This window comes from Platalea leucorodia (genome assembly GCF_965183815.1).
Source record: "Platalea leucorodia genome assembly, chromosome: 3".
NCBI classification, from domain to species: Eukaryota; Metazoa; Chordata; class Aves; order Pelecaniformes; family Threskiornithidae; genus Platalea; species Platalea leucorodia.
In genome coordinates this window covers 70,611,901-70,624,347 of record NC_138825.1, presented here as the reverse complement: position 1 = coordinate 70,624,347, position 12,447 = coordinate 70,611,901, and the positions used below count along the sequence as shown (strand labels likewise).

Genomic DNA, 12,447 nt, shown 5'->3' with positions numbered 1-12,447 from the left:
AAATTTTCGGAGTGTGGTGTGCAGGAGAAAGTCCAGTGGCAGACGAGTTTTAGTACATTCCTGTTTTACACTGAATTTGGAATTTTGCTCCATAAGAATATTCTTTTCTCTCCTGGCAAAATTTTTTGTTTAACTTACTGGTTATTTATTATGATTAGCACTACTTGATCTATGTGAATTCTATATTAATAAAATAGTAATAACTTTTTTCTAGCATAGATTTTAACTTCTGTATCTATCAGTAAAAAACAGAATCGTTAAAAGCAATTAAAGTCTATATCTGACTCTATAACTCTGTATTCCTGATTAAAAAAAAAAAAAAAAGATAAAGAAAAAAGCTAAGGCATTCTTATATGTGAATGTATTTTCCCTTGTACAACAGTCTTGTGAGCTGTGTGTGCAAATATTTTCATACAAATACACATGCTAACATTTAGATGCTTGATCTCAGCATGTCATTTGCATTTTCTCTTCCTTGATCTGTACTTCTTTTATACTTGGCTACCTTTTTTATTATTCAAATATTTTAAGTTTATACATATAGATAAATAGATATTTCTAAATACACAGATACATATAGCTACACATATATTATACATTTTATATCATGTGTATAGGACTCTAAAACATTCTACTTATAGTAAAAGAGGTAGGAAAATTGTATACAAGAAAACTATCTGGATGACTAGAGGTGAAGTTCTTTCCTCAGTAGTTTAAGACAACAAAGTTGCACTGGGAGGATCCATATTAATATTTAGTTCCTATTTTCTGTGTAAACAAGTTACACCTCACAAGTGAGATTAAAGACTTCGATCCTTGTCTGTCATGAACCAGTGCAGTTCCACTGAAGTCATAGGGATTAAATTATATTACTCAAGGATCTGGAACATATTTTTATTTTTACCATAAACTAGAAAAAACATGGAGCTTATCGATAACATAAGGCAGGGAGATTTCCTCCTAAGATGCCCTACCTTTATTCATCTTTTTTTTTGGGGGGGCACACGGTGATGGGAGACGATATTTATTAATGTGAGAGAAAATAAATTGAACATGCTTCTCCTTATGTGGTTTTGTTATGGAACATGTTTTCTATGAGGAGCATATATTTGTTTTGAATAATGCACTGCCAAATTAATTACAGGCCACTTGGTTTATAAAGTAATTAACTGAAAAGATGTTTAAAAGTTTAAGAAGGTGGTAAAGCAATACCATTTTAGCAAACCATTCTCCACAGGAACAATATTTATAGATTTGATTTACTTAGCTTGCTTCACGTCTTGTCCCCTAGACTTGAATGAAAGATGTGAAAAGATTGCAAGAAAGATCTCCTTTACAAAAAAAAAAGCCCATAAAAGAAAAACCACAACAACAACACCCCCTCCAACACCCCCCCCCCCAAAAAAAAAAAACAAAACAAAAAGGAAAATTTTGGAAAGCAAAAGGAAGTTCCTTTACATTAAAGGAAAATCATATACCTGATGTCAGGTTATGAAGTTGTGGAGCTTCTTTTACTGGTGGGACTCCTAAAGAACAAAACAGATAACAAATTAATCTTCAGTTTCAGGCCAAAATATTTCAATAAATTTCAGTAAGAAACATGCTAATTTCTTAGAATCAACTCACAGATAGGAATTTCTATAAAACAGATTGGCTTCTTAAACATGACTTTCCTAGTAAATTATTTAAACATAGAAATTTTATGTCTAGTAAAACCATAGAAGCAAACTGCTTCTAGATACTAGTTTAGCAAACTTGCACCAGCACAACTAACTGTTATCCTTTGAGGTTCCAGGATTTCAATGTACAATGTTTATATGCTAGTCACTGTCTTTAACCAATGTAGAGAAGACATTTATGTCTTAGACCACTAACTTAACAAATTAGTGTAACTTATTACTATTAATTATCTTCAGAGGTATAGCAGAAGCCATTTCTCTGTCTGCATATTACTGTAGGGAAACAATCAAGACAGTGCTGTGTCCAATGGGTTAGTCAGAATACAGGTGACCATGAAGTCTATCTTATGTGTAAAAAGTGCTTCTTGTTATCAAAGTAGTTATGCTACAATATGAAGCTGGTGATCTAAAGCATCACACAAGCTATGGAGATGAATTTAGCACTACCTCACTAAGGAACATAACAGCAGACTAGAGTGGGGACTACTAATCCACTCCTCTGTGGATATGGTGCAGGTGGACCCTGCAGACAGGCTAATGCTGTACCAGCCAGGGAGGGTCACAGGCAGGGCGCTGCTGCAGCCAGATTGGATGCGCTGATGTAATCCTTGATACTCACGTGCAAAGGAGCCATCAGACATTCAATTACTGAGGATTTATTCACAATTTCATCATTTTGGCTTACTTGCACATATTTAGAAAGACTAACAAAGCTCCTCTTTCCAATCCCATGAAAAAAACTAATGTTTGCATTTTCATTGCTGTTTGCAGAGATTTTCATCCCTTTATTACCTTTGGTTTTTTCATCTTTCAGATGTTTCTTCTCAGTTGCTTTTCCTAGCAAGGAAAAAGTAGCACAGTTTAAGGTTAGTAAATTGACTGCTGAATAGATTATTACTTAGAGTTTTCAAGTAAAATTCTTTGAAAATTAACACAGATCTTTCAGGGGTTGTTTCAAATAGCAATACATGCAAAATTGTAATCTCATATGATTTTTATTGTGATCTTCTACATATATATGCACACGCAGAGTAAATTCCTACCTTCTTTTTCCTTAGCTGTCTTTGATTTTTTCATGGCTAGAAAGATTTGCAAGGAAACAACATTAAGTGGCAGGCATCAGGAATGTGGGGCTCTTAAAATAAGTACATTGCACAAAGCTGACCTCCCTAATAACTTCCCTGGAATAATTACTGTGCTAAATATGTCTCATGGCATGTATACAATGTATCTACTACAACAGTGGCTGCTACCCTCAGTGGCAGTAGCAGTTCTAGGCTTTCTGAACAGTCATTGGAAATGGTTTGAAGATTGCTGGTTGCAGAGTAGTTTGGAAACTTCTGATAAAGGCTTTAGGCACTAGAATTCTGTAATTCCCTAACTACTGCCAGAATTCCCTAATTATTGGTTCCCAAAATACATCAGGGAAGGATCCCTCTGCCTATTGCCTGCTTTTTACCTTCTTTCCCAGAGCAATCTCAATAATCTGAAACAAATAAACAAAAAACCCCAGGATATGGAGCTAGATGGACCTTTAGAACCAGCAAATGTGACCACTCTGAAGTCCTGCAGCACGAGATTCTGATTGATTTTATTTAGTTTATTTTTCTCTAATTGTACATTCACTTAGAACATGTGCTTTTTTCTTTTCAGCATCCTTTTCCCTAGCCCACAAACACAGACATTTGGTCTGTGACTCCATTCAACACGGCAGACTGAAATTAAGTAAGGTGTATAGCTTCAGGCATCTGAGCCCATTTCAGTATTCCCTGTTGACTACACCAGAAAACTGGCAGGCTGCCTTCAAATTGTTCATTTTCACTTCATATCACCCAACCAGTTGTAATAACTCTTTGTTCAAAGTCTTCTGGTGCATGTGTTATCTGATTAATACTAGGTTGCTCAGTGCTGATCAGCTGTGTCTAGCTCACCAAAACATGCTGCAGAAGATGAACAGTGAAAATAACATAATCTGATGATCATAACAGTCTTTGGCAGAGAACGGCATAGCTGCAATTCTGTCAGTGTACCAATGCTGGTTTACATCAGCATTGTTCATTGTTGATGAAAAATATTCATTGATCAACACTGGTATGTTCATTAATTCTTTCCATAAGACGTACCAGAGAAATGTAATATTTACCTGCTGTTGGGATTTCACCTGTTGGCTCTCCAGGAAAATAATATGAAATGAAGAGGGAGGCAAGAAGGAATAGAATATGAGGTTCAGTACAATATTTTTTCAAGGCAAGTAACCATTTAAATATATCTCTTTCATTTGCAACTTTTCTGCAGGATATTAATTTGCAAAGAAATGTGCCTTAACAATGGGCTTGTAGACAGAATTTCACACTGAAAGCTGAGCCCCACTCTTTGAAGTACTATAATCCAGCATGAAATGGTTCCTGCAAATGCAAACATTGTGCCAATCAAAGCTTTCTGGCAAGCAAATATTTAAATAGAGTTCTTTTTAAATGTGCATTCAAGGTTATAGCTGACTATGCTGTTTTCCAAAAAGTGTATTCAGTTTAATTGTTACCTCTCTTTTCTTATCATCCACACATCCCAAACAAAGACTGACACTGACCTTGAATAGCTGGCATTCACCCCTGTATAACTGTTTCTCCTGCATTATCAGTTTGCCTTGTCTTTCAAGAGTAAAAGCTCATGACAGCTGGAAAAATTTAGACTACCTCTTTGCACAACATCTAGCACAAAAGAAGCATATATTCCCGTGCTGTTATAATACCCATAATAATAAATGAAAATTGATCAATGCAATGGGATAGAAATTCCCTGGTATAAACCATCATTACTCTTTATAAATCAAAGGAATTAATTGTATTGTGATTTGGAATCCAAGATTTTTTTAAACATCGCTAATTCATTAGTCCCAGTTTTATTTTAGAACTCAGTTTTAAGGAAAGAGAATAACCTTGCTAGCCAGGCAAAACCTTTTGAACCTAGAGCTGGATAAAAAGGGAATATGCTCACAAAACATTTCAAGGTCTCTGGTTGAACTATCTCTGTATTTTCTTCATGCCGAGTTTTGGCTTCAGATGAACATGAGGTTCTACAGATCACACCAAGGTGAAAATGTTTCAGTCAATGTTTTTTCAACAGGAAGACTGAGCATGGTTTTCACTAACACATCCCAGGAAACTTTCATTCAGGTCTTCATTCATAAAGAGACTCATGAATGTCAGTACTCAATACTTAGGCACCACAGGCATCCAGCAAAGGCCAGTTTTGCTGCTATTAAATGTTAGCATGCTTAAGTCCTTTAATATTTACATTTATGCTTATGATTATGCTCATACTTGCTGAAAGCTGATACATCACTGCATCATGACCCATGGATTAATACATCTTCTCATTTTCACAAGAAAAAAAGATTTGTCTGAGGCATCAAATCTAGGAAAGAGCTTCATGCCCTCACTCCTTAACTGAGGAGTTCTTCCTCTTGATAGCAAAACACGGTTTGGTATTACTTCTTGCGCGAGTAAGAAATGCCACCAGGTTTGTCTTCTGTTCAAGGTAACCTCTCCTAATTTGAGAGTCTTTAGTCAGTATACAGGGAGTAAATTCTGAGTTTCATTTCGTATTCAAATTTGATATAGGATCAATTGCTATCAAAGACCCTCCTGCATGCTAAAACAGAAATCATGAAAAACAAGATAGTTACTAGTTACTTTTACAATTGCATGGCAATTCACTTAGCAGGTTACTATAAAAAAATATTTGTTGTTAATTTGGGGGCTTTTCAAACTCAAACTTGTATTTCTGTTTATAATCTGTCATTCATTTAATGATACAATCTTTCTACTGATTTAACCCCCATTTACTTTTACAGTAAAACTGCACGGGGTGGAATGTGCAAATAAATTTGGCCAAGGAAAAGTGTACAGATTTATTTTACATTCCTACTAGACCTGAACTCCAAAATCAGTGAGTATTTTGTGCCCATGGCTACACCTCATGCTGAATTACATGATAGCTATGTTCATGTTATGGCAAACGTACTGTACACCTGGTTGAGAAACACATGAAGCAAAGCTATATAAAGCTCTAGAAATAAAGAAGACAGTGATCCAACTAAGTGTTCTTCTTTGAGTGGATAAAAGTAATTTAAAATAGATAGCTCTCATGCTTAAAATCTTGAACTAGATATATTCGAGGATGGTTAACTCAAAATAGGCACTGTAAACAGAATTACTTTTGTATATGATCATAGGTCTGCTTGTTACTGTTTTTTCTTTTCTCTTCTTTATTTTTTATTTCTTTTCTTTTTCTAAAGGCACTGTTAACCTTTATAATGATTTCAAGCAGCAGGATATAAGCTCAAGAATGTGCTACTAATATCCCTCTGCAAAGGTCAAGGGAAAATATCTTGGCTGTTCCGTATATTCACAATCTGCCAGGGTAATATAGCTTTTGATAAAAAAAAACATTGTAGGCAGTGGTTTTGAGTTAAAATGATCCTTACTGCAGAAAGCATGAGGAATTAGTCACTTAAATCTCTGATGGTTCTCTAATAAAAGAGAGTGCCATCGGTGGGTCTCTCAGATAAATCAGTGCACAAGACATAAAATGTCAGTGAACAGATCCAGTGAACATAAGACTGAACAAATCTGAATAAGGACATCAAACAGGGAAAATTTACTTAAAATACTGGCAAAAATGGAAATAAACCCACCAACAGCTTCACAGGAAGTAATAATTTTGCAATGATGACTTAAAAACTGAGCACTGCAATTCAGGATTGCAGGAGATCCTTCAGTGTTGGCACATTTCAGATGCTTCGTGTTCCCCCTTTCCCTTTGTTCAGAATAGCACTGTGTCTTCTGACAGGTGTTTAAGAGCGAGTATTCATCTTGTCTAACTTCAAGCACCTAACATAGGAGACTAATTTAGGAAGCTTAATGGAATCAGTTTGCCTTGTCTTTTTGTTAGCTTCTGACCTGGAGCAGGAAGAGGTCTGTGTCTCATGGGGCTTGGCCTTGGTTTTGAATACTCTTTATAGATTACTTTGCATCAGATTAATACATGGTTTGGTCTTGATGTGCCAGGCACAGTACGAAAAAAGAAAACAAAGATCTTGTGCTAAAGAGGCTACAACTAATTAATCAGTGAAGGTCCATGCTTCAACATTTTCACAATTCAAAGCATGCAGTGTAAACACTATCCTTCTGATTGTTGTGTGATCATGATTTGCAGTATGTAACATGCAATGACTTTCCACAGTAAGCATAGATACCAGTCTTTATCTGTTCAGAAATCTTACTGACCTTAGCAAGGACATTATCCAATGACTTCAGTGGAAGTCTTTGTTATGCAAAAAATTCCCCTTGAATCCTCCTTAAAACCCATCTAAAATGGAAATATTCCTTTCTCTTCTTTAATTTAATTTGATTTTTATTAAAGTAGGAAAAAAAAAAAGCATATTGAAACAAGGCCAAGAACATGCTTAGTGAATTCATGAAATAAGTCACTTCCAAATGGCAAAAGAAGCAATGAAAAGGTTGTCTAATTCAGTTAAGCTACATGCCATTTTGTTATTTTTAATAAACAATACATTTGCATAAAGATTAATCTTGTGTCTACACTCATCTAAAATCACCAGAGCATCAATTATATTACTAGCATAATTTACTTTGCTTTTATAAAAAGTAAAAATTGCAAGCAGAGTTTGAGTGTTGCAGCTTCACAATATTAAATTATAAATGTACTTAGTTTTGGTGTGTTCAGCTGTTACTAAGCAGACTGAGTACAAGAGTATGTGTAGTATAAAGAAGAAAACAGCATTATCTAACATGACAAAACTGCAGAAATGCAAATTGAGACAACATGCATCTTAAAAGAGGGTTTATATTCCATAGGAAACAAGACATGACACGTACTTGCAGTGTTTTTCAGTTTGACTGGGAAGTAAAAGGAGGAAAGAAAAATGGTCAGAAAAGTCAGGTGCAGCATAATACTGTTATGGTGGAGAGTGACTTTATTTGTTCTATGTATTTACTACATATCAAAACATAATTTTTAGTAATCTCACAGTAATTAATAACAATCTAATGATGGATAATAAAAGTAGGGATGTTCTTATCTACACATGACAATTGCTGTGCTCTTAAGGATGAATAATACTAAAAATAAGAATTTTAATTCTTCAGTAATCTCCTTTCACGGAGAAGCATGGAGAAGATATTTTTTAAACCCATGGTGAGTGCTTCACAGTGAAACTGAACAGTGCTGCTTCCTATACCTGCAGTAATTTTGCTCTATCTTCTTGTACAAGTGAGGCTGCATAAGAATTATGATATGCAGAGACATTTATCACAGACGATGGATAGTGCCAGGTCATGATCTGAATAGTATATTGTATAATAACTGCTATGGAGGAAAATTAAACTGTTGCTGGTCCTGAGAAGCTGACTCATACAGGAAGGCTGTGAAGTCCAAATAAATGGCAGATACCCACAAATAATTAGCAAAATGAAGCTAACACAAGCACTTTCAGAAAATGGTTCAAATTCTTTGCTGGCATAACTTCTTTGACATCAGTGGAATTACAGAAGCAGAAATTTGACCTTTGATATATATGAGTCCAGAAAATGACAACAGGCATTGCAAATATGTACTGTGCTGCCTTAGCTATGGTATGACGCGTCAAGACCATTCTATACAGCAAAATAGATCAAAGGGCCATGACTTTGACATTTGTCATATGCAATTGTATTTTGTAATTTCTTTAAATAACAATTTCAAAAGTAATGAATGCATAAAATGCAGGAGTGCCTACCTGGTTTTGTAGATGGAACATCTTTTTCATGTCTGACTGGTTCATGCTCTAGATAAAAGAAACAGCATAAAAAAATTGCTTTTAAGTTACGTTTTGTATGTCTTTTTTTTTTAACTAAGAAGGATTGCATGTATATTTTTCAGGAATAAGCATTCATTTTATCTTGCTGCATGCTGTTATTTTGGAAAAAAGCCACATGGCTAGTTACTAACAGATTATACACTGAGGCATCTGCCACAAAATAGCAAAGTTCAGCAGTACTGCACACAGCTCCGCACATATAGCTACTATTAATATTACTAAGAGTTATGCATGTATGTTAAGGAACAAGTCAGTTAATAGGGACTCCCCTCAATTTCTGAAATGTAATTTGTACCTCCTCTCCATTTTTGTTATTTGAAAGGAGAGTACAGAGCAAACTCAGCAACTATTCACTCAGCCTTTATGTTGTTGAGTCAGACGTACTTGAGCTGAATTCCCAAAGTCTTGAAGACATCCTATTCCATATGAATAAATTATATCTAACTGTGGAAAATTAGAGAACTAGCAACTTTTTTTCCTGTTCTCCTTTCTATTTCATAATTATTACTGGGAAAAAAATGAGAATTTATGTTAGGTTGCTGGAAATAGAAAAGATGGAGAAGCTTTGTTTTAAAAACAAGGTCTAGCACTACATAATTTATACAAAAGTTACACCTGCTTAAAAGGAATTGAAAAAACCCTCACCACAGATCTCATAGCATAGTAGCAACTATGCCAAATGCATGCAAATAGGGGCCACAATACGTTTTAGAGCTGAGGAATCAATGGACAGTTACGCTGGCCTTGTTTACAGGTGATGTTTCTAACAACTAAAAATGTGTGCATCAGGTTCTTTTTGAGCAAGAAGAAGGACACAAAAGTGGGCTGTAAATTGGAAAATGTTCAAAATGTGAGTAGCCCCTGAAAAAAGAGCAATATGCCTCAGCCTTTCTGCTACTTAGATGAATAATTGAACTCCTAGCAGCTGTGATTTCAGGTGAAGATATATGCTGGGAAATGCCGAGATGAAGACATGATAGGGAATTTCAAATGGGAAACAGATTTATGAGGTGTGAATTAAAAACTTATGTCAGTGAAGAGTGATACTTTTCCCACATCTGGGCTTTTTTTGAGTGTAGCAGTATTTGAGGACTTAACTGAATATTTTTTTTTTTTTACATTTGCACTTTACCTTGCATGGTGAAGGCATGAAATATATAGAAAGTTAACAAGCAGGCTGCATGGTAAGTTAAGGTATGGACTCTCTGTAGTTATTTTTGACTGATAAAAATTCTAGATGCAGTTATACTAAAATAATAAATGATTAGGAAGAAAGTGTGATCATGATGTCTTTCTTTTCTTAATTCAGCAGAACTATTTATTCAACCCAACTAACTGTTGAAAGTGATTTTAAAAAGCTTGTCACTCCTGTATTAATTTTTTTTGTTGAAACTTGTGATACGGGAATCATAGAATGAGCTGACTCCTGTACTGAAGAAATTGGTTATGGTAAATGGACTTTTAAATAGCAATGACAAGACAATATGTTAAATGAAAGTAATGGAAGGCATGGTGATAAAAACAGTAAAGTTTTAAGCGAAACTAGAAATTGCTAAGGGACAGTTTCCATATGTTAAAGTCAGAAAAGCCACACATATCCAGCCATATTACGGGAATTTTTCTGATCAAGGTAGGTACCACGTACTTGCTGGCTTTGCCTGGACTACAGAAGACAAAAGAAGGTAAATCATGATATTTAGATATAAAGACAAAAGAGATCCTACTTTTTTTTTTTTTTTAAATATTCAAATATTTTTATGGCAGTCAGTTCTCACTTGTTCTTAGCTTCCTCTACTCATGTAAAGATGCACAGCATTCAGGCCCCTAAAATGCAGGTAGGCTCTAACATGTTTAGACCTTTGCAAGTCCCACTAGCTATCAACTCCTGCTGAAATAATACAGTATCCTGTCATTTAACACAGTAATACATTTTTGAATTCCAGGACCAATTCTCCCTGTGTAACAGTGTAAATCAGAAGTAGCTCCAGACCAGTCAATAGATGATTGGAAATTTTGGGTGGGATTCTACCAGTTTGCAACATCAGGAAAACATTTGTCTACACTTTTAGTCAGGAGAGCGCTAGTCATCTCCAGAGAATAATTAATATCATTATAAAACATTTGTTAAAGAAAGATAGGATGACTTACCCACTATTTGAAGTTGCCTGTTTCAAGCTCAACAGGTATTTATCTGAAAACTTACAAGTTACTTTGTAGTGGCTTACGTTAAGATGACCAACCTGCATTTTGATGACCAATACTGCATTTTCAGTTTGGTTCCGACAAACAGGAAAAAGACTTGGCAAGCACCTGACTCAAACAAATCTTACAAAAAGTAGTCAAGTCATTATATTTCTGGCAGTTTTGTTTCCAACCACTGCTAAACCACAGTTTGAACTTTCTGATTTTGCTCACAAACTAAGAGTGAAGTTTAGCTAACCCCCCCCCCCCCCCCAAAAAAAAGGTGAATTTAGGTGTGAAAATCTTGTAAATTCAAAGATGTCATTTCTTCCTTCTCCAGACTAGTTTGCCTATCAGTAATTGCTAACTCATTAAACGTTCAGGTTAGAAATATATTGAAGTATTTTGCAGTATTTTCTCCAATTCTATTAACAGAATCATAATTTAAATGGTTTTGAATAAGCTACAGCAGTTTATGATCAGATAAAAGTTACCAAAACTATATTTTTAATGGATAAACAGATGGAGTGCTGTATAACAACACTTCATAGTAAAATGATAGATTATCCTGAGAGTTCTTATAGAAAGCAATATAAACTCACAGATTATATGAATGTTCACAATTAGAGACAGAACCATACTATTCTGTACAACATCTCTTCTGCTAATGAAGAGAAGAAAAACATATACGAAATAAGAATGGAAATGAGATAGTGAACAATACCATTCAGCTTAAAACAAAACAGCTTTTTATTTTATTGAAAATATTCATCATCATCATAATCTTCATCATCATCATACCAAACGAAAATCCATTGTTGGTATCATTGACTAACATTTGGCAATCTTGCATTTTATGTTTGGATCAAGGCTACCCCCAGTAGAAATCAAGAGGTTGATATCTAGAAAAAGCCTTCAAACCAGCTTTGTGGAGACTGTCAATGATGATGAGAATGTTCTAATTCCTTGGGTAACCCTCGAGGGCTTCTATAACAGTCAATATTACTTTAATCTTTTCTGTCAGCATTATTATTACAAAACCTACAAGGTATAAATCATAGAAAAGACCTAAAGACTTAGAGGCTAGTTCCAAAAATATTTTCCCTGTGAGAAAGCCAGTTTAAGACTCATCCAAGTCCCTAATCCAACTGGTGATTCACCCTCCTGCATCACGCCCTACTTGGGCACTGGTCTCTCTGCTCTAAATTCAGTTGCTTGAAAGATCCGAGTTAAAAAAAACAAACCAAACAAACAAAAAAACCAACCCACAAAACCCCAAAAACCGGCAATGACTTACAAGGATATTTTGAATCATTTCAGAGATCTGATTTACAGCTCCACCCCATTTCATTAGCCCAAATCTGTCAGAGAGGCTGGAACAAGCAGCCCAAGAACTGAAATGTCTTGACCTGGCTTTGTTATTGGAAAGACTGTTCTTAGAATGGTATCTGCAGTTGCCACTCTGCTGGATTTGCTCTAAGGAAGCTTTATCAGTCACATATTTCAAAATACCATAAACAAATGATTGCAGTGCAAATGTACTATATTAGAAGACTCCTGAATAGTGTTTAACACCCCCTCTTGCCCCCCATAAATCAGGAGAGAATGACTTGTTCCTACCTGACTTCTCAGTGGAAGTTGTCTTTTGTTGTTTAATTTTCTCCTCTGTATTGTGAAAGCAGCATTAAAGTTAGAAATTCACACTGT

At 35.2% G+C, this 12,447-nt stretch overlaps 1 protein-coding gene across 6 annotated transcripts in view; it reads right to left on the bottom strand.

The window, feature by feature from the left end:
- TRDN (triadin) overlaps window positions 1–12,447 on the bottom strand; it is a 232,158-nt gene that overhangs the window by 19,834 nt on the left and 199,877 nt on the right. For 4 of the 6 annotated variants that reach the window (XM_082307271.1, XM_082307272.1, XM_082307270.1 and 1 more), the window contains 8 exons: window positions 12,361–12,405; window positions 10,205–10,222; window positions 8,479–8,526; window positions 7,580–7,600; window positions 3,823–3,849; window positions 2,723–2,758; window positions 2,472–2,516; window positions 1,479–1,526 (listed from right to left, as the gene is read on the bottom strand). In XM_082307271.1, coding sequence (XP_082163397.1) covers window positions 1,479–1,526; window positions 2,472–2,516; window positions 2,723–2,758; window positions 3,823–3,849; window positions 7,580–7,600; window positions 8,479–8,526; window positions 10,205–10,222; window positions 12,361–12,405 — 288 coding nt within the window. The remainder of the gene's footprint in view (window positions 1–1,478; window positions 1,527–2,471; window positions 2,517–2,722; window positions 2,759–3,822; window positions 3,850–7,579; window positions 7,601–8,478; window positions 8,527–10,204; window positions 10,223–12,360; window positions 12,406–12,447) is intronic. The other 2 variants (XM_082307274.1, XM_082307275.1) reach the window with 2 other exon arrangements.